We start from the raw sequence: 22,371 nt of genomic DNA on the forward strand, positions 1-22,371 counted from the left end.
TCCCCTCTACAATGTTTGTTATCTCTAAAGTTACGTTACTGGACTATAATATTTTAACTGTGGCAGTTTTTTAAAGTTTGACCGTTGCGTGAAACAATTTGATGGTATTTTAGAGTATGGAAATATGATGTTAATGAACAAAAGCGACAAGGATCTTAATTTACGTGGGATGCTATTTTACCGGCAGTGTTGTACATATTGTTGATTTGTCTTTATCTTCCATTTTTAGTCAGGATCACAAATTAAACTGCTATTAATGGTATTTTCACTTAAAAATGTACCATTTACTTTTTTTGAAAATCCATCAACTTTTAGGGTTATTTCTACTCAATAGTAGTAGTAGTAGTAGATTCTGAGTCTAAAGAACCCAAAAGTTAATGGTTTTTCGAAAAAAGTAAATGGTACCATTTTTCTTAAATTAAATTAATCAAAGTTGTGGTATTTTAACACCTTACTGCAAGTCATAAAAATATTTGTTTAATTTGAACTTTAATTGCTGGATATTATATTATAACTGCCATATATGGCTGCGTTAGCCGACGAAGGGTTAAAATTAAGATAGGCCAAAGAAGAAATACAATCACGGTAAAAGTGAAAAAGTACCACAAAATACCACATATATACCTATTTATGGTATTTCTATTATTATCAAAATATTCGTGTACTTATAGAATAGTAAATAACTACTTGGGCGCCATCCATTTATTACGCACCAACGTCAATTATTGCCAGTTTAGACCCCCTCCCTGGAATATTGGAAAAACTACAAATATTTCGATCTTTTCTTCACCACCAGCAGTCAAAGTGAAAACAAAACTACTGTGGATTAAAAGCTCTGTTTACTTATTCCAATCATAACATTATTTTTCTTTACAAGCTTCTCAAATGATAATCCTTATTTATTCAACTAAAACCTGTTACTGCCATTATTTTTCCCATAATCCCTAGCATCACAGGACCATGTGAACGGGCGTGAACTCACTTCCGCATCATAATACAGTCAGATCAAGTCAATTCCGTCCTTACACGTACATAATAAGGGTTAATAAAGTGGCAAACAATTTGGAATGGTAACGGGCCACATCCTCCCGGATGAAGGGATGTAATTTATTAGGATCAAAAAAGGGAAGGTGAGCGCGGTCAGCAAATGTGACATGTATGGGAAAAACGTGTTTTTGGTATTTTTAAACTTACCCTGGTATTCAATTCAAAGGTACTTATGTAGGTAATAAATACTACTTTTGATGAAAATGTCCTAAAATATTACGCAGCGTCTTACGTAAGCGAACAACTCGCGAACGCGAAGCACGTAGGACATTTCTATAGGTATCAAAGGATTGATTCACCCCGCGCCGCATCGCTTCGCTTCGCGTTCGCGTGTTTTTCGCCTACTGCGTAGTACTTACGCTGAGTTACGGTCTTACGGTCATCGCTTTACCGAGAAACGAACCTACCTACTTATGTTGTATAGCAAGATCGTATAATATAATTGGCTATTGAAGCACTGTTAGCAGTTAGTAAAGAAATATAGATCATAGACAGATTTAGATTGTTTAATCATATAGCAGATCATTTTGTATATCCCAAAACTACGTTGAATTTGAGTTTAAAAATTGAATCACAAAATAATGTAGGCTCCAGCATCCTTAACTTTTGGGAATTGTACGTATGTACATACATATGAGACTACTTATTTTGTTTCTCTGTGTGGTTAGGTTATCTCGTTATGTAATGAATGACGTATGATAACACCTAGATAACTGGATTTCATCTAAAAGGACAATTACATGTTAGTCAAGTCAACAACGTAGGCACACAACGTCACTAGAGTGGTCTATTTTCCAGTTAGTTTTTAATACCGACAAATAGCAAATTTATTTATAGGTAAGTAGGTAGAGTTAGACTAAGCTGAGTTGGCAGCGAATTTGATAGCCCAGACTGTGCAAGGGTTATTTTAAACGTCAACATTCTATTAAATTATGACGTTTAAGTAACACTTGCACAGTGGGCTATCAAAATCGCTGCCAACTTAGCTTGGTCTAACATGGTCTAACTCTACCTATTGGCTCATTCACTTTGCCGGAAGTTACACAAAACAAACGAAAATAAGACTTCAAAATTAGAAATAAAAGTAAACTTTTTTGTCCCCATCAACCTAATATTTTTTTCATTATTTCAAAATTCCAATATGAATCAGTTTCTCCCACACTAATCCTCATATTAAACGATGACTTTTTCTACTTCCTCAAATCTCTAGTTCCCATGTGGACAGGTGCTTAAAAAACATACCCGTCTTTATTGAGATTTAAAAAAAAAACATGAGTTTCCGGGTGCTAGAGGATCCGGATGCTATAAAAACGCCATTGTCGGTGCCCCTAATATTTGGAAATCAAATCTATTGATGATGAGTGATTAACTCTTGCAAGGTTTATAAATCAAAGTATTTTAAGATTTATTTATCTTTTGGATAGCTGTTGCGGGTAAGTGGCGTACTGGAAGAGAGGCCTATGCTCAGCATTGGGCGATAAATAAACGGCTGATATGATGATGATGAATTTCAGAAGTAGGTATTTATTGTCTACGCGCCGAAGCTTTTGCGAACTTGCAGTTTCAAAAATGTCCAGATGAAAGAAGAAGAAGAATGGGGTTGGCAACTTTCAAAGGTTTGCAGAGATGGCGCCATCATAGCTTGCCCCTTTTTCTATGAGATTTGGCTTGAAAACACACAATTCTAGGGATTGACAGGGCAAGCTATGCTGGCGCCATCTGCTAATTATTTCGACCGGCCAACCCCATTAATTAATTCGACATTTAGAAATATTTAAGTACAAGTACAGAGTGTGCTGCGAAATTTCATGGAGAAATTCATTGATAAAGTCGCCATGCACTTTTACAGCTGATGGTTTCATAGGTATAATAAGTCCTTATCCAAGCTGCACGAATGTAGTAAAGTAGACACTAGCTATTAGGCACCTCTTTGTATGAAGAAGAGTCGATCCTACCCATTTGAAATATTTGAATTTGAGTTAAGCCTGGACTATGGAAGAGCAAGGTGTGTATGTTTAGTTAAAGTATCATTAAGCAACATTATTGTTACTCTTCTAGAGCACCGTGTAAGGGTTGATTTACTATCGCCATTTTCATACACCACCATTTCTGAACAGTTATGATTATGACCCCGTTACAGCACTAAAAAGACCTTATTTTTCATGTATTTAAGTCCAAATTAACCTGCGTTATAGTTTCGCCCCGGTTCACCTATATCGACTCTTTCCCACGATAAGCGACAGGTGATGTTTTTGTAGCCCCGATACATTCTAATTTGTAACTTACCAGCAGGTGGAAAGGGTTTATTTTCAAATGACAGTTTTTACGAGTCGGCCAGTCGGTTTAATCATGAAATGCCGATATACTTGCCCAATAATAAAGTCTATTATAAAGCGCTTTATCTATCAAGGTTTTAATGCAAACATTTGATACGTAAGTTACTCCGTTTATTATATTCTTTGCTCCGTTCACACAATACATAGATAGAAACTAAATCAAAAGGCTGCCATGCAAACTGTCATGTCGCTAAAACGCAATACCGTCATGGCAACTTTTGAATAGATATAAATTAAGTACGTAGACTACTCGTTTATTTCGTTTATTGATAGCAAATTTACGGAATTTTATAAATTAGTAAAAGTATAAGTAATTATTAGTACATTACCTACCTATATGTAGGCGATTACTAAACTAGGATAATTAATAAAATAAAATAAGCATATACTTAAATATGTAAAAGATAATTTAATTCGTATATAGCTACGATTAGGTAGTAATTACGCATTTTTGTGGGGTCATAAATATGACCCATGATTTTAAAGGGTAGCGCAGAAGACGTACCTACAAGTAAATATTTCACAAGAATAACTTGCATGATTTTACTAAATCAAATAACTATACCTACCAGAAAATTACTATCAACAACCAAATAAACCTAAGACATTTTGCAAACCTCCGACTCCATAATCTCATTATACCTTGCAACCAAAATGACCACTACCCCCTGTGGGAAAGATCCGCGAAGGCCCTTCTCAGTTGCCCCTTTTATTAAAGCACCTTGAGACTCTTTGTGTATTGTGTAACACAATGCGGCAAGGGATACGGGATTAATAAGTTTTTGCATTATTGATTTTTGGTCCTTTTGTGCGATTTTTGGTTGTGTGAAATAAGTTCGCGCGACGACGTTTTGATGAGGTAAGTTGGGAAAAAATGATCTTGTCCTACATACCTATGTGTCTTAGATCTTACAAGTTCCGATTAAATATGTCAAATTTTTAGCTATTCTAAAAGAAGATTCTCAATTGTTTTTTTTATTATGTTTAATGTTTGTTCTTCTTCCTTACTTACCTTACTTCGTCAATTCTCGACAAATAAGGAACATTATTTTCTGCTTAAAAGTATAAGTACCTATACTTCCAGATTGATCCCATTCCCATTTTTTAACAAAATCCAGTTCTGATGATGGGATCGATTAGGAACCAAGGGATCACTCTTCTAATGTTTGTATTTTCATCAACAAATCAAGCATTTGCATTCAAAATCTTCTCCGTTGAGCATGTAAGGTTTTAAGCAACCATTTTATCAAGACTTATATTGACCGGGATATAGATAGTAATCACGGTCTATATCCCGGTCAATATAAGTCTAGTGAAACTAACCGTGAATCATTCAAAACTCCATTTTATCAAGGTCTCGTTCTGATGATGATTCCATAAGGAATTGAGGGAACTCAATTCAAATGCGTCTCTTACGACCCCTCAGTCGTCCTCTTTGCCCCCCGTTACGCAACTATTCACACCTCGATTTTTTTGGAGATTTCCATGGATGTCTTATTTCACACTTTTCTTTCACTCACTATTTTCTTTGGATTTTTACTATCAAAACAAAAATATAAAATTTACTTACTATGTGGTTAGCAGGTTCAATTTCAATCCACTATCACTTTCAGAAGTGTCACCAACAAACAGTTATTAACAAACCTTTACATTTTTAGGACGTTATGGAGGACATATTTATTTGGACAATGTGTCACAATTTACTGCCTTTCCAGTGTTTTAACTACGAAACGCATACAATCTCCTAGTATTTTCAATCGCAGGGTACAATTTGTGACAGAATTTTAAGAAATTGTCAGTTAATGTCATTCCCGGTTTTTGTCCGTGCTCACCCCGTTCGACGGTATCGGGGTTAACTAGCAACTATTGACAATATTGTATAGAAACTACAGGGTCCAAGATATGTTAAGTAAGTAAAATTGTGACATTTGTTTGTGTAGATAATTAAGCTAATTAGATTTTTTCAATACAAATAAATAAATATGAGGTGGTTTTAATTATTTACTTGTGGAACCATAACTCACTTTTCTGTACATAGTGTTCGTTGTCTACTCTCAATTGCTCAAAGGTTAACTGGAAGAGATCCCTTACAGGGATAAGTTCGCCTTTGTACATTGTATACTTTCTGTTTAATTGTATCTTAACCTGTCTTATATACAATAAAGTGTTTACATACATACATACGAATATCAACCAATAAGTTTTTAACTATTTAGAAAATAAAATATGTATGTGTTATTTTTATAAAATCGTTTAATAAAATATTAAAATGACTAATGATATTGTTACATACATACTTCGTTGTATACATTATAACTTTAAAATCGAACATATTTTTAACTTACAATGTATGAACGCAAGAACGCATAAAATTGGATACCTATAAAATTGCACAACTCTGGTTACATTGTCTTAAAATTTAAAACCTAATCTATTCAAAATAAATGCAGTTATAAATGCCCTTATACTTATAATTTCAGAATTATTTTGGAACAATATGCATATTTCCATATAATCGAAGAACTTTTTGGATATTTCTATGACTGTATGAATGTATCGCAGTCTTTACCTTAACCTGATATGCTGAAACAAAGTTGCTTTTAACCAATCCTTCAGTACACGCAAAACGTAGATACAGTAACATTGTTGAATTGGAACCATCATACATATCTCTATCTAGTAATATAAATGCGAAAGTAACTCTGTCATTATATCTAACAACATAGGTAGTTATTTAGAAACAAGGTAAATCGTAAGCATAGGTAATAGTTAAATTAGTTTCAGTTTTTGTAGAAGCAAGTTGAATGAAATGAAAACTAATAAATATGTTTTTAGGATATCGGATAATTTTAAAGGTTTCATATTGTTCCATGCATTATATGCTAATTCTTAAGGTAACACTAATGTTATAATTTCAATATTAAGCTTAAATTCTTCATTCCCATTGTTACATATTTGGCAATTTTTCCTAAACTAAGATTAATGCTAAATAAAACTATTTATTTCACCAATCTCATACCATAATACAACACACATCACATGTCATGGAGACATCGCTTACATGTTTTTTAAATCTATTTCTTAAAAAAAAAGGTCAATTTAGTTGGATTATATATTTAAGTGGCACTGAATTATCACAGCTATATATTTATCTAAGTCGATTACAGATTGAGACATATTTTTTGAGATTTTGCATAACTTGCGAATATAGAGATAAAGTTAGTAGGTAATAGAAAAGCAACATAAAAAGAATATAAGGAAATATTACCAGATTATTATTTCTCATTAAATAATCAATTTTTCTACATGAGATGGCATTCAAATTTAGAATAAAACAAATTATAGGTACTACACAAATATAAAAAATCAACAAAATAAGATGCATTGAAAATATACCTATAATAAGTCAAATTTTAAAATAATCAAATTAGATAAAATATTATTCGAAGTGTAATATTGTTAAAATATTCAAGCATCGGAAATATCGAGTCATAATCAGAATATATCTTAATATTCGTAATACTTAAATAATATAACTAGGCATTAAAATAACACCGGTATTAGCCCTCCTGGGGTATATTGTTCACGTTGAATAAAATCCTATTAGGAACAGTAGTATTGCATTTAATGTTTCATTATGTTAATTATTACTAAATCTAAGACTACTTTATCAATCTTATAATATTCAGATGTTTCGCGAATACTTTAAGCTATTTCGATATGGTCAGATCATTTTTGAGCCGTTGGCAATTCAGTAAATTCGTCCCTCAATTCTTAGATCAGGCATACCACAAAACTATGAAATTATGGTTGCGTTTAACACTCGCTGCGCGTGAAGCAATTAAAAAGTAAATAGGACTAAAGCCCGCCGCAGGTAAGTGTGACCAGAGTGCAGCGAGTGTTTAACATAACTATAGCTCCGTAATTTAATATCAAGCAAGAACATGATAAAAATGTCATCAGAACTACCGCAAGTAATCAGATAGAATAAAGTGAAAGATTCAGAAAAAAATCCGTGGTCACCACACATAAGCGCTATTTTACTTGTTACTTACTACGCCGGGAGCTATCAGATAGACAGGTAGTAAACGTGAACTCAAGTATTGGAACCAAATTAGGTATGAAACGTCATGTATGGCGACCGCGAGAGCTCTTAGGCCTTTCTTACACGGAGAAAAGTGACCGCGCAACGGTCGCATCTCAGATTACAACTAGTCATTTCTGGATCGTCCCGTGTACGGATCTCTAAAAGGTAGGTTAAGTGTATAAATTCTCGCTTTCATTGCCTATCTACTTCCCACCTTATGCCACTGTATTAGAGAGACCCCACACTATAATTCGTTTTTTTTTGGATTAGAAAGAAGGTAAGCGATCTTGACGTGTCTTTTTTATTAAAAATCACTTTTGAAAAATAAGTCACAGCAAATATGTTACAATTATAAATCATATACGATCTTTTACTTTGAAAAATTGGGTCCATTTCGTGACGCACACTTGACGATCTCTTCTTTTCTTGCTGTTGTTGTCTGTACATGTTCGTACTTGTTTTGTGATCGTCACGAATAAATGTTTTTTTATCTTTATCTTTTATCTAAAAAGTAATATAAACAAATTTTTGAATATTTTTCAATAAAAAGACAAGTCAAGATTGTTTACCTTATTTCTAATGCTAAAAAAACGAACTATAGCGTCTTTTGAGCGACGGCGTCTAGTCAGCGCTACGGAAAATGGCGCCGCTGCGCAGTTGCGCCAACGTCGTGTCGAGCAGCAGCCATAGAGTTGGCTGGACGGGGACGCTCGGGAGACGCCAGTGTGGGGTGACCTTTATGGTTCACATGGGCACATCAGCGACGTACTCTATCCGCAGCAGCAGGTCCATGAGGTCGTGCGCGTCCAGCCACCGCCACGGCAGCTCGCGCTCGCCGCAGCCGCGCCGGCGCGTCACGCCGTACAGGGACGAGAGGGCGAAGATGAAGCAGAGCAACGCGAACGCTTGGAACAGGCATTTGAGGGACTCCCTGCAATTAGAGACTGTGGAGTAGAGAAGGGCTTTGCTTTGGAGTTGCGTTTAATATAGTATAAAAGTTATACGTTAAACTCATTTTTTGGGTTCCGTACCCAAAGGGTAAAAAACGGGACCTTATTAATAAGACCACTGTCCGTCTGTCACCAGGCTATATCTCATGAACTTTGATAGCTAGACAGTTGAAATTTTCACAGATGATATCTTTCTGTTTCCGCTATAACAACAAATACTAAATACTAATAGGGTCCCGTTTTTACTCTTTGCGTACGGAACCCTAAAAAACGGAATAAAATCAATATTTAAGTGATCGTCCCATTGTCCCATACAACAAACGTGTTTTTTTCCGTTTTTTGCGTAATGGTACGGAACCCTTCGTACGCGAGTCCGACTCACACTTGGCCAATTTAACAAAGTCCCCCGCCGCGTCTGTCTGTTTGTATGTTCGCGATAAACTCAAAAACTACTAAACGGATTTTCATGCGGTTTTCACCTATCAATAGAGCGATTCCTGAGGAAGGTTTAGCTGTATAATTTGTTAACCCGTGCGAAGCCGGGGCCGGTCGCTAGTAGTAAATAAATAGAGTTACCACAAGAATCTCCGTATAGTGCGTTGCGGCGCGACCTTGGTGCCGGCGCGCGACTCGCACTGCAGGCACGGCGCCGCCGCCTGCGTGCCCACCGACGCCACGTCTGGAAATATACTCATGGTTACAAGTGTACTACACTATGCCATAATAGGAATAAATAGAATTCATATTATCTAAACTAAATATGTGACGTTTTTAACCAAAAAGTACCACATTGTCGCTAGTCGATGAGGCTTATTTCAAATTGAATTTATATGAATATAGCGCCTTATTGAGAGCCGACAATAAGTACCCTTTTGGTTGAGAATGGCACATACATTTTTACCGACACTACATACTCTATCTATAAACTACTATTTATAAGTCTATTCGGACATAAACGAAATATAAACCTAACCAGACTATATTAGTAACCTTTATTTGTAGTTTTAGTTAATTTAATAAGTTAGTTTATAATTATATTTATGTTTTTTAAGTTGATTTACTATTATATATAATCATTGATGTTCTAAAAAAAAACAAAGAATGATTGCAACAGAGAGTTTGACTACGAAAAAAACGTGCCTAGATTAAATTTGACGGCCGACCTAGATGGCACTGACGCTTATAATTATGTTTTATGGTCACTGCATTGCCGAACATCAACGATTGACGGTAAGAATTACCGCATAATGTACGGAGCAGTACGGCGCCATCTAAATCGCTTGTCCGATTCCAGGCACGAATTTAACTTAGAATTTACACATAATACACAATTTATCTAAATACGACTTAGTTTAGTTGAGACTCGCTGTTTATTAAAGATGCAATACATGTTATGACATAAGGTTTAATAAGTCTTTAAACGGGCCTTCTAAATCAGTTTTTTATACCAATTTGTAAAAATACTAAAGTTAACATACTTACAGAATAGACAGTACATTCATCTAAAACTAAACTATAAGTTACTAACGATGAATACTAGGTAATACTAAATATAACTAAGTGATACTATAAAATAACTATTACTAATAAAATAATAAATAACAATATAGATTATTAACAACTACTAAATAATGACTTCAGTAAACGGCAGAAATAACTGACAAATTGCTCAAAAGCACTCCTTTACTTTGTTATATGTCACGTGCAAATATTTTTGAGCGCATCCTCAGCGTATTTATTTCTGGTGTCAACTGTTCAGAGTAAACCACAACCAACATAAATGACGTCACAGTGCTACTAAATGAATGAAACATGAACAAAGGACAATACATTACCTACGACACAAAATATACATAAACTACTTAGAAATAAGCCTGAAATTACCATAGTCAGTTTGGCTTTCTATACAAGACATCTCACACGTCGTGGTCTCGATTTTCTCCTTCTGAGCGATATATGCAGATTCTATTACATCAAGCTTAGCTTGTAAATTCTGCGACATTTCCTTCAAAAAGTCATTCCTGTTCACGCCTTCGTCTAAATCTTTTAGTAAATCATTCAATGTGTTCTCATATTTGTCCAAATCTAGTTGCATATTAGCAAAGTTGTTATTTGCTTGAGCTATGTCGCTTTCTAATTTAGCTGTGTAATCCTGTAATTTGTCACAGTTTAAGCATGGCTTTGTGCGATCATTGCAAACTTCAACGTTATTATTATCAACAGATGGTACAATTTGCATTGGATCATCTATCTGCGTCCCAGTTTCACAACATTCCACTTTTAAACCCTCTAATCCCTCTATATAATCTTGTAACGTCTTCAAGCTTAACTGAGACTTAATCAACTCTTTTTCAGCATTTGAAACCTTATTTTGAGTCTTCTTAAGGTCTACTCTTAACTTAGCACGTGTGTCCTTTAATTTATTACATTCTACAGTTTTCTCTTTACAATTAATACATATCGGGTCATCTGTTTGTGTCTCAGAGGTTATTTTATCGATTTTAACATCAAGGCGCTTTTGTAATTCTTTGAAATCCTTCTCACACTCGACGAGTTCTGTTTGCATAAGTGACACATTGTTATTGGCAGTCTTTAAATCGTTTTGGAGATTTACTAAATCATTTTGTAACTTTTCACATTTAAGGCATGTTTTAGTACAGTCACATTCGTTATTATTTGTTATTTCCTTAAATTCGTCAGTCTGAGTGCCCGTATTTGACGTGTCCAAGTTATCACGATTATTATATTCAAATAGTTGTGATTTGGACATATTGGCAGAGGCGTCAGGTGTAAGTCGGGTCATATAGGAAAAGCTGAGTCGAATCTCGTCGAAGAGCGAAAGGTTGGAGGCGCGTCCGAGCTCCTGATCTTTAAGCGCTTTAATGAAAGCATCTTCTTCTAACACATGATTATCTATTGAGGTAAACAGAATGAATAAGCAAGCGTGGTTAAAATTAGCAAGAACAGAAGTGTGGACGTGAAAAGTCGAAGAATCAAGTCAAAATAGTTCCAGTCTATTTCAATTTTCGTAGTAGCCATTTTGAGTTATTCTTCTTTGAATTTAAACGTCTATTATTAAATGAAAAAGACAAGACTGATGGTAGCGGGAGTCTATGGTTGCGGATGGGGAAACGGATCACAATATCATCAAGGTTGACTGGAAGAGATCCCTTATAGGGATAAGTCCGCCTTTGTACATTGTATATATTTATGTTCTTTTATTGTGTTTGTAATCTGTCTTATGTACAATAAAGTGTTTACATACATACATACATACATCATCCTTAGCAGATTACTGGATAGCTGGACACACATTTGATTTTAACCTCCTAAGGCCCAGCCATACAAATGAAAAACACAAAATTTGCCACTAACATTTGAACCTATAGTGCAGGGAATAGAGTTGATATTTATAGGGAATATTACGCGAAACTCTGCGTAGGGGGCGCCACTACCACAATCTGAGGGTCTATCGTGAAACAAGAAAATTTCTTTATCTAACATCTATGTCACACTTGCATATTCGAGCAATAAAGAGGCAAATAGCGAATTTTCTGATTCGCGTTTCCCGGTAGGTCCTCTGTAAGCAAACCGCCTTGATGCATTAATGTCATATTTTATTATCTCTGAAAACTTGTCAAAAACCTGTTAAAGTTACAGTATATATAAGTTACTCTATGGTTTACTAAAAAGGCTAGTCCTGCACTCTGGTTGCAGAACATTGCAGTAATATCCCCTATTGAATTATGGTTTAAATTTCACCGAACTGAATAAGTACTATAGGTACTATAGGACCTTGGGCCTTAGGAGGATAACACTCTCAAATAATTAAATAAAGCTAACTAGGTACTTACAACATTATACCTTGCTGCACTTAATTATATTTGCAGCTGGGCGACCCGTATCGCCTGCCGGTAATATTTCTAACAAAAACCTGATGTACCTATTGGAATTCTTGTAGATGTAAGCCATCAACAACCCACGTCGCCTGCCATTTCAAATGTTTCATTCGTTCCATGGCGTTGGCGAGTGTTAAGTACCTATCCTCCACTTTTGATCAGTAATTAGCTCCTAAAGGAACCTTGCAATAGTCAGTACCTGAAGAGAACCGGCTGTCCACGTTGAGGTTGTCCAGAGCCGTCAGCATCTGGTCCTCGGTGTAGCTGATGTCAATGGAGCCGTCGTGCCGTAGCTGTCTGGTTGGAGCAGTTCACGACGTCCTCCAGCTCCATTTCCTAAAGACCTGGCAATAGTCAGTACCTGAAGAGAACCGGCTGTCCACATTGAGGTTGTCCAGAGCCGTCAGCATCTGGTCCTCGGTGTAGCTGATGTCAATGGAGCGGTCGTGCCGTAGCTGTCTGGTTGGAGCAGTTCACAACGTCCTCCAGCTCCATTTCCTAAAGACCTGGCAATAGTCAGTACCTGAAGAGAACCGGTTGTCCACATTGAGGTTGTCCAGAGCCGTCAGCATCTAGTCCTCGCTGTAGCTGATGTCAATGGAGCGGTCGTGCCGTAGCTGTCTGGTTGGAGCGGTTCAGGACGTCCTCCAGCTCCAATTCCTAAAGACCTGGCAATAGTCAGTACCTGAAGAGAACCGGCTGTCAACATTGAGGTTGTCCAGAGCCGTCAGCATCTGGTCCGCGGTATAGCTGATGTCAATGGAGCGGTCGTGCCGTAGCTGTCTGGTTGGAGCGGTTCAGGACGTCCTCCAGCTCCAATTCCTAAAGACCTGGCAATAGTCAGTACCTGAAGAGAACCGGCTGTCAACATTGAGGTTGTCCAGAGCCGTCAGCATCTGGTCCGCGGTATAGCTGATGTCAATGGAGCGGTCGTGCCGTAGCTGTCTGGTTGGAGCGGTTCAGGACGTCCTCCAGCTCCAATTCCTAAAGACCTGGCAATAGTCAGTACCTGAAGAGAACCGGCTGTCAACATTGAGGTTGTCCAGAGCCGTCAGCATCTGGTCCTCGGTGTAGCTGACGTCTATGGAGCGGTCGAGTCTCAGCTGCGTCTGGTTGGAGCGGTTCAAGACGTCCTTCAGCTCCATTTCCAGGATTACCTGAAAATACATTTTCTTTGGGTAGTCTTCGGGTAAAGAAGTTTGCAACTTTGGGTATTATGGGCTAAAATGCAGATCTGTTCTCTTTTCTTCTTCAAATGGAGTAAAGGTTTGCAACTTTGGTTAACGATTTATTGTAAGTTGTGGCGTACATAACTGTCAAGGAGAGGAAAGCTCTCCAAGTCTGCCAAAATAGTATGGAAAGAAGCATGTTGAATATAAAACTTAGAGATAGAATAAAACTGGAGGACATCAGAAAGAGAACAAAAATAATCGACGTAAACCACACTATGAAAAAACTAAAATGGAAGTGGACCGGCCACATGCTCCGAGACAAAAGAGAAAAATGGTCAAAAGACATCACAACATGGTACCCAAGAGACGGAAAAAGGGATGATGGAAGACAAAAAATGAGATGGGAAGACGAGTTCAGGCAGGTGGCTGGAGCCTTCTGGAGAAGACAGGCTCTGGACAGGGACTCGTGGAGGAATATGGGAGAGGCCTATGCCAAGGGCAACCAGACAAAACGTCTGCGGAGAAAGGCTAGCAGTAAGCAGTAAGTAAGTGGCGTACATCTACACCTTGTTGATACGGTTACAACCCACTTCGGATTATTAAAGTTTGTATTGCTAGTTGGAAGCTGGTGGCCAACACCGTGGTAGCGGTAAGCCATCTTCCAAACTGAAAGTTATGAGTTTCAACCCTGGCTTGTTCAAATGGAAAGGAATCTTACCTCGGTATGGTGTGACATACTGACATACCTTCTCTTTAAGCATCTGCTGCACCAGATCCTCCTGGTCCTGTAGTCGGGCCGCCAGCTCGGCTCTCTCCCGCTTTAGCAGTTCGTTCTGTTCCAGAAGGGAAGCTTGTCGTGTCGCGTACATCTCGTTGATTCGGTGGCATTCTTCTTTGGACTTGCTTAGGAGCTCTTGTAGAGTTAGTTTCTGGAATAAAATAGTAAGCATTAATAAAAAAAACTGGACAAGTGCGAGTCGGACTCGCCCACCGAGGGTTCCGTACTTTTTAGTATTTGTTGTTATAGCGGCAACAGAAATACATTATCTGTGAAAATTTCAACTGTCTAGCTATCACGGATCATGAGATACAGCCTGATGACAAACGGACAGCGGAGTCTTAGTAATAGGAACCCTAAAAAACACCGGCCGAGGTTCAAACCCCGGCTCGTACCAATGAGTTTTTCGGAACTTATGTACGAACAGTGGCGTAACTAGGGGGGTGGGGGGGCAGAGGGGGCAAGTGCCCCGGGCGCCATCCAAGGGGGGGCGCCAAAATGGGCAAAAGGCAGCAACGGGGAAACTTTTGTCAGTCGTCAGGGGGCGCAAAATTGGTGACTGCCCCGGGCGCCATACCCTCTAGCTACGCCCCTGTGTACGAAATATCTCTCTCTCTCTTTAGCCTTTTTCTACCCTTTGGGTGAAGGCCTCCTTCATTTTGCGCCATTCGTCGCGGTTCTGTGCGACTTGGAGCCACTGTTTCCCCGCAGTCTTCTTAATGTCGTCGTCCCATCATTTGATATTTACCAGTCGCTTTTCGGTGAAGGAAAACATCTTGAGGAAACCGAACTAATCCCAATAAGGCCTAGTTTCCCCTACGGGTTGGAAGGTCAGATGGCAGTCGCTTTCGTAAAAACTAGTGCCTACGTCAACTCTCTGGATTAGTTATAAGCGGAACCCAGTCTCCCATGAGCCGTGGCAAAATGCCGGGAAAACGCGAGGAAGATCTCACTATTCGTAAGGCCAGGATTACACTTGTAAGTTTTACTTACGTAAGTAGGGACAAAGCTATTTGCTAGAATGAGATAACGATATTCATATCTCATTCTGTAGTATAGCTGTGTCCCTACTTACGTAAGTAAAACTTACAAGTGTAATCCTGGCCTAAGTGTAGTGTGCAGGGTGTCACGGGTGTTACCTCGGCCTCTAAAGTAGCGGCCCGCTCCAAGGCTGCGGCGGCGCGCCGCTGCGCCGTGTCGCGCTCACGCTTGGCCACGCCCAGCGCCTGCTCCGTGCTGCATAGTCGCTCGCTCGCTTCCTCGTAATCGCGGCGTTCGTGGGTCAATGTCATGTTCTCTTCACGGAGCCTACAGAAAAAAAAAAAATATTGTAGTCTGTCTTTTAAGTCACTGGGTTTTATAAATATTTCAACTATTGAAGGCATTCTTTCTTCACACTGGAGATTGAAATTGCATCATTCTCTCGACAATGCACAATGCACTGTTTCATACATTTTGGCTGGTCCATTTTCTATGGGAGGGTAAATTCTTTTATTAAAAAAAAAAAACTGCAAGCAAAGATACCCCTGCAAATATTTAATTAGTGCTGTAATAATTAGTTTAGTTTAGTTTAGAATAGTAAAATTTAATATAGATTAGAATGTATAAATTAGATTAATAATAATTATTATTAATATTGTCTTCGGTTACCGCGATAGTTACTCACCCGTTGACCACGAACGCTGTAAAGAGTTCGAAACGTCGGGATGTATTATAAATTCAATATACGCGATATAATCCGTTTTCATAGTTTTATTTCATGAATAATTATTATTCTTAATGTAATGGGTTGATACCTAAATAAATAACATTTTTTTTTTTTAATTCGCCTGTCTCGCCCGGGAATAGAATCGACTAAAAATTCCAAAAAATAAACACTCGCTATTTTATTCGACTAGTCGATACAGTTTATGCTAATGATTACATTTCTACAGAAACATTAAGTCTTACACTCGTCTGCCGTACAAAATATCCATAAATTCGAATATACTCAAGAATATTTTTAGACAAGCGAAATTAAACAAAAAAAAAACTGAATGCAGTTTTGTTTCTTAAAAAAAATAAAAGAATGTTTCCTTTAAGTAAAATGAGTTAACTTAAGGTTTTAAGGCACTTTTTCTTCAGGGCCCATTAATTTTTCCACCGTGTTTATAGAGAGTGTTAATTATATATGTATAATTACATGTTGAGGTGTGAGCGCAGCGAGTCCCGCTCGGCGCTGAGCGCGGCTAGCGCTTCTTCGTGCTGTCGGTCGGTAAAGTCCAGTTGGCTGCGGAGTTTGGCAGCCAGGTGGGATTTCTCGCGCAGCTCGGCTTGCAGCTCCTCCAGGATTACGTAGCCTGTAAATAAGAGATCAGATGTGGTTAAAAAAATCCGGACAAGTGAGAGTCGGAGTCGCCAACTTAGGGTTCCGTACCCAAAGGGTAAAATCGGGACCCTATTACTAAGACTCCGCTGTACGTCTGTCTGTCTGACCTTCCGTCTGTCACCAGGCTGTATCTCATGAACCGTGATACCTAGACAGCTAGTTGAAATTTTCACAGGTGATGTATCTCTGTTGCCGCTATAACAACAAATACTAAAATAAATATTTATTCCCATACAACGTGACTTTTCGTGAAACGTGATTTTTTTGCCGTTTTTTGCGTAATGGTACAAAACCCTTCGTGCGCGAGTTCGACTCGCACTGGGCCGGTTTTAGTAATTGTTGTTATAGCGGCAACAGAAATACATAATCTGTGAAGCTTTCAACTGTCTAGCTATCACGGTTCACGGTGAGATACAGCCTGGTGACAGACAGACAGACGGACAGACGGAGAGTGGAGTCTTAGTAATAGGGTCCCGTTTTTACCCTTTGGGTACGGAACCCAAAAAGTACGAAATTCAAACCATTCTTTAAAAAAACTTTTAAGAAACCGATTCTAAATCAGAGCATAAAATCAATGTAATTAAGAATAATTATTTGATAAGTGTCATGCAAACTTGGGTAGTTAAAAGTAATTGTTTTACGCTATTTTAATTTAATCACTCTTTAGTACATGGTGTTGCCTACATAAGTAATAAGCTTTTCCTCATTGCGGGAATTCTGATAACTAGATAATTTGTTAAATAATTAATTAGATTTTTTTTACTTTTAAATGTCTGTATGTACATTTTATTTTCTTGTAGTTTAATTACAATTAAACATGTGATGATGACCCCAACACCTCGAAGGACTTAAAATAATAACTCAAAAACAAATGTTAAAAAAACATATACATAAAAGTAATTACCATCATTAGAAATACCAGAATCAGAGTCCTGGGGCCCCATACCGCTCTTCAAGTTGAAACTGAAATAATGTGGCAGATTATGACAACAAGCAATGGGTTAACTAGAGACAATGACCGGGGTCGGTGAGGTCATTGCTTGATGAGTACAACACAAATTGACGATACATGGAAGTCAGCAATGAAAGACAGGCAAGCAATCTAGATACTCAGTAGAAAGAGTACACTGACAGTTGTGCATGTGTATTTAATGAGACTACCTCGATTAAATTAAATTAAATTTTTGACGTGTAATATGTAACAATATTATTAATAAATGAGTATGAGTATGAGTATCAAATAAATCTCACTTCATGACTTGTTAGCGACCCGCCCCAACTTCGCACGGTTAGTTCAACTACTTTACACAAAACCTTTACAAATTATATGTAGTGATTAGGTACTTTTATTTACGTGGCTATAGACATCAATCATGTTTTTACATAAATATGCCTGAATTAATGAATATTATTTCAAAGTGCTCTCAACTTACAGTTGCTAATTCTAATATGTACCTACATATAAATTGAAAAAATGCAAAAAATTATTTATGTAAAGGCCGTGCCAGGATAAGCTAAGTGATTCTGCCCCCCTTGAGTTTGGGCTTGTAATTTTTATAGATTGTGTGGCTCTACATTAGTCATTATTGTGCCAAATTTGAGCACCCTAAACGTTATAGTTTTTGTTTAAAAAAAGAAACGAAATTTTATTTTTCTTTGATATTTTATTTTCTAGTCAACCAATTTTAACGAGCTTCCGTAGACTAAAATGACATTTCATGTGGTACTAAGAAAGTTACACATTTAACGTCATTTTAGTATACGGAATAAAAAAACAGACCTTAGAAAAATGTATACTTTTCCCTACATACGAGTAACAAACAAATGCAAAAACACAAATTGTTTTTTTTTCCTTAGCTTTAATAATATGTAAAGTGTGTCCTTGGAACAATGCGAAACAGGAAAAAGAGGAACCGTAAAATGGTCCTACTTTGCTTCAATATTTGCTCCACTTTAAGGAAATCTTGAATATTTTTTTAATTGTTCATTATTAAATATTCAGGCGAATTGAATATTAAGAAGAACATCTTATTTAACATATTTTATCGGTAAATCAACTATATGAAATGTTGTTTTATATAAAATGAAGTTATAAATAAGGAGCACAAGATACCCATTGTTTGGGGTATTTTTGCTCCTACCTATAGTTTACTTAGGGGTGCAAAGTTACCCCATTGTGCGCTAAATTAATAGGCCCTGCCAAAAAAGAGAGATGAATTTTATGACTAACGTAGCAATTCAATATATATATACAATTTTGTTTATCTGAGTATATAAATAATAATATAGAAATATTATGTTTGAATATATTAGAGGTTGTCCTTTTTTTGAATTGGAGCATAATTACCCACCAGGGAGCAAAGTAGGACCATTTTACGGAATCCTATTTCATAACAAGTATGTTGAGGACAAAGTGACAATAAAACCACTGTTTACTAATAAATGTATGTTGGCATGTGATGACTTATACTCGTACACAACAGTAATCTCATACTTCTGATGACAGTCTATTTCAACTAGGGAACAAATCAAATTATTTTATAAAATATTTTTGATTTGTGTTCGCCACCAGTGGCCTTGGTCACTTTTTCCTTAGTGTATGTTATCTATTTTCAGTCTATTTCAGTTGAAAAGATTGGTACAGGCAATTTCAAAAGAAATTATTCATTAAGATCTGTCAATTTAAATATCCCAGTTGCATCTTAAGCTTCGGTTTTGGAGCCCAGGTCATTTTCCACCTTTTTTTTCACCATTTTGAAATTTGCTTTGGTCAATAAGCTCTTAGTGCTATGATAATGTAACATCAAAGTGATTGAAAATTACATGCATCCAAACAATTAAAACAATCCCACTAATATTATAAATGTAAGTTTGGATGTTTGTTCATCCATCACAAAAAGAGGGCTGAAAAGATTTAGTGCCCAGATAACTTATAAATTGGATTACGATAAATGATACTTTTTATAAATGGAAGTATTTTCCCTAAGTGGGATGATAAATATAAAAATATAAACCTGTGGTAGTAAAACTAGTAAAGTAGCTAAGCTTGTGGCTTCCCTGGGTATTGGCATGTGTTATTTCTTATTTTCTCTCCCACAAAAATATGATTTTACAGAATTAGGCAATATACATTCCAAGGCTAAACTTTCTACATGCTATATTTAATCAGAATTTTCACATTTATAATCATTAATTAGTATGCATGGACACAGAGTATAAACAGTAACACTTAACTGTCCATTGGTGGACCTTATGCCTTTTGTAATAAGGTTTACATGCATACAGTTAACAGTGTGGTCGATGGTACTACGTACAGAGTTCTCACTGCACTGTAGTCACAAACAAATGGAGTGCCTTACAGCTGGTATCAATTTTAAATATAATAAATACCTTTCATCAAGATCTAGCTTGGTCTTCTGACTGTCGGTGAAGGCATTCAGGGCGCTGGCCAGTTGAGACACATTTATCTCTGGATCGCTTTGGTTGGGGTCCAGTAGGGATTGGAGGTAGCTAAATTCAGCACTGTCAAAAATAAAGCCATAATTACATGCTTCAATGCACAAGAGTAACGTGTCGCAATTTTTTTACGTGTTAATTTATCTTTAGATGAGCATTAATTTTGGTCCCTATGTATAAATAAAAACTGATGCAATGACATCGTTTTTTTTTAACCTGACTTGGGCTCTGTTACACTAGGGCTAGGGTAATGAGAGCAGTAGGACTGTGTAGGGGGGATGGTAGCCTGGGAAAAATCCAAGACCCTTCCGGATCCACAAGACGGTTTTGCTACGCTGGAACACTCCCAAAAGTTTTTGCTCCAGCGCAGAGCAGTTGAGCGGTCTCAACCTGATTTGAGGGTGTACAAGGAATCGAGTTAATGGGGGTATAAAATCCTGAATCGCGTTACTTTTTCGTGGATTACCCCATAAATAAAACAATGCAGCCTGTAACTAGACAACGTGAAGAAATGTTACAATTAGAGAAAATTAATAACACTTTATAGTTCATTTTTCTGTATGAGTATATATACTATGGGTATAACAAATCAACCGAAATTAACTACAAAATTTAGAATAAGTAACATTATTCTAACTCACTTGTTAGTCTTCACGGAAGGAGCGAGTTTATCCATGAGTGCGCACACATGTAAAGTACCGGTACTCTTAGCACCGCAGACGTCAAATATTTGCCGTGCAGTCTCGAGACACACTGTAACACGGAATTAAACTAAACACATGCAAAATCAACACGATACCAACGCGGTGTCGTAATAATAACAAACTTACCGTCGGTGTTCGATGTATCTCGATCTAAATCCATTTTCTTTGAGCAATCAGTGTAACTGCACTGAAACTCGTTAAAGTTATTTCAGATCCAGTCTAAATCATGTGCGATATATGTACGTTAACGGCTCTAGTTGTTTGTTATTCGTTACGGAGTCAGTACGCTTAAATAAATTCGTTACCACGCCGGAGTACAAAAATAGCAATGCAAAAATAGTCAGTTTAATCAAACAAACGTCAAACTTTGGTCAAACTCAAATACAAAAGCACGAAAACCGAAAAGCTCGCTTTTGCTATTGTCTATGAGTGGTCTATGGTCTACGCTCTTCGTAGATAAAGGGCTTCTTACACTTTGCTAAATTTAGGATTCTAAATCATTTAGAATCTTAAATTAGTAGTGAAATCGCGTTTAGCAAGTAAGGATATCCTATTTAGGAGCAAGGATGGTTTCAAAGTCAAAGTCAATATAATTTGATCAAATAGGCCTAGCAACAAGCACTTTTAAATTGTCAAGTTTTAAATATTACCTTAATCTAAATATCAGAGCAATTTATTGATGCAGTTATTATTATTCTTAAAAACATTGAATTATTATAGATATGTCAAACTTAATAATAGAATTCACAAAAGGATCGTCAAACACCAAAATTGTATAAAAAATACTAGTCTAGAAACTATGGATGGTAAAGAACGGATCGCAATCTCTTATGGCAGAATTGTTGTAAAAGTGACCAGCTTTCAGATGTAAATAATAGTTCCAAATCTCTCCGGTGGCGCTAGGTAGGCTCTGAGACCAAAGAGTATTGTAATAAATAGGAGACTCTATGACATAAACCATAGAGGTATAATAATGTAGAGATGAAATGGGGGAGGGGCAGCGAATAACCCGACCAAAATACGTAGGTTGTTTCTGGTATGTTGTCAGGAATGTTAAAACGTGTTTTTAATTGTGTCGCATTGCGTATGTTCTGTCCCTCACGGTCGCATAGGTGCACATCTATATAAACTACTAGGTGTATGGTCTAGGTACTTCAGTGCATGGTGGCGCCGCCTATTTACTGTTTTGTACGGTCACTTTTTGATACATGAAGATTCATTTCCTTACCTCTACCTTCCATACTAGAAACTTTCTAGAATAAAAATCTAAATGTCAAAAAATACAGATTACCTAATATAGGTATAGGTATTCATTGAATTATCAATTTCATCATTATTAACACAATAATAAATAATTAATTATTTTCAATCACAATCCCACGGTGTTTCATCATTCATGTAGTCTTGTGTGCTATAATAGGCTTTAGAGATAAGTTTACGTTTTACATATTTTTTAAATTTATTAACAGATAATTCAGTGATGATATTTGGAAGTTTATTATAAAATCTTACACAGTTACCCATGAATGATTTTTTAATTTTATGGAGCCGAGTGAAGGTTACTGCAAGCTTAT

The 22,371-nt window shown here is 36.9% G+C and overlaps 1 protein-coding gene across 1 annotated transcript; it reads right to left on the minus strand.

The window, feature by feature from the left end:
* Positions 1-5,645: 5,645 nt before the first annotated feature.
* On the minus strand, positions 5,646-21,152 carry LOC134746235 (ERC protein 2-like). Its single transcript, XM_063680565.1, has 11 exons — positions 20,924-21,152; positions 20,735-20,846; positions 20,028-20,159; positions 17,542-17,600; positions 16,452-16,608; positions 15,409-15,577; positions 14,238-14,420; positions 13,329-13,476; positions 10,305-11,333; positions 8,997-9,099; positions 5,646-8,401 (listed from the first exon to the last, which is right to left on the minus strand). Exons 1-11 carry the CDS (start codon positions 20,955-20,957, stop codon positions 8,215-8,217), a joined length of 2,313 nt encoding a protein of 770 aa, XP_063536635.1. The 5' UTR covers positions 20,958-21,152; the 3' UTR covers positions 5,646-8,214.
* Between the last annotated feature and the right edge of the window lie 1,219 nt (positions 21,153-22,371).

This window comes from Cydia strobilella, chromosome 12 (assembly GCF_947568885.1).
Source record: "Cydia strobilella chromosome 12, ilCydStro3.1, whole genome shotgun sequence".
In the NCBI taxonomy this organism is placed as follows: domain Eukaryota; kingdom Metazoa; phylum Arthropoda; class Insecta; order Lepidoptera; family Tortricidae; genus Cydia; species Cydia strobilella.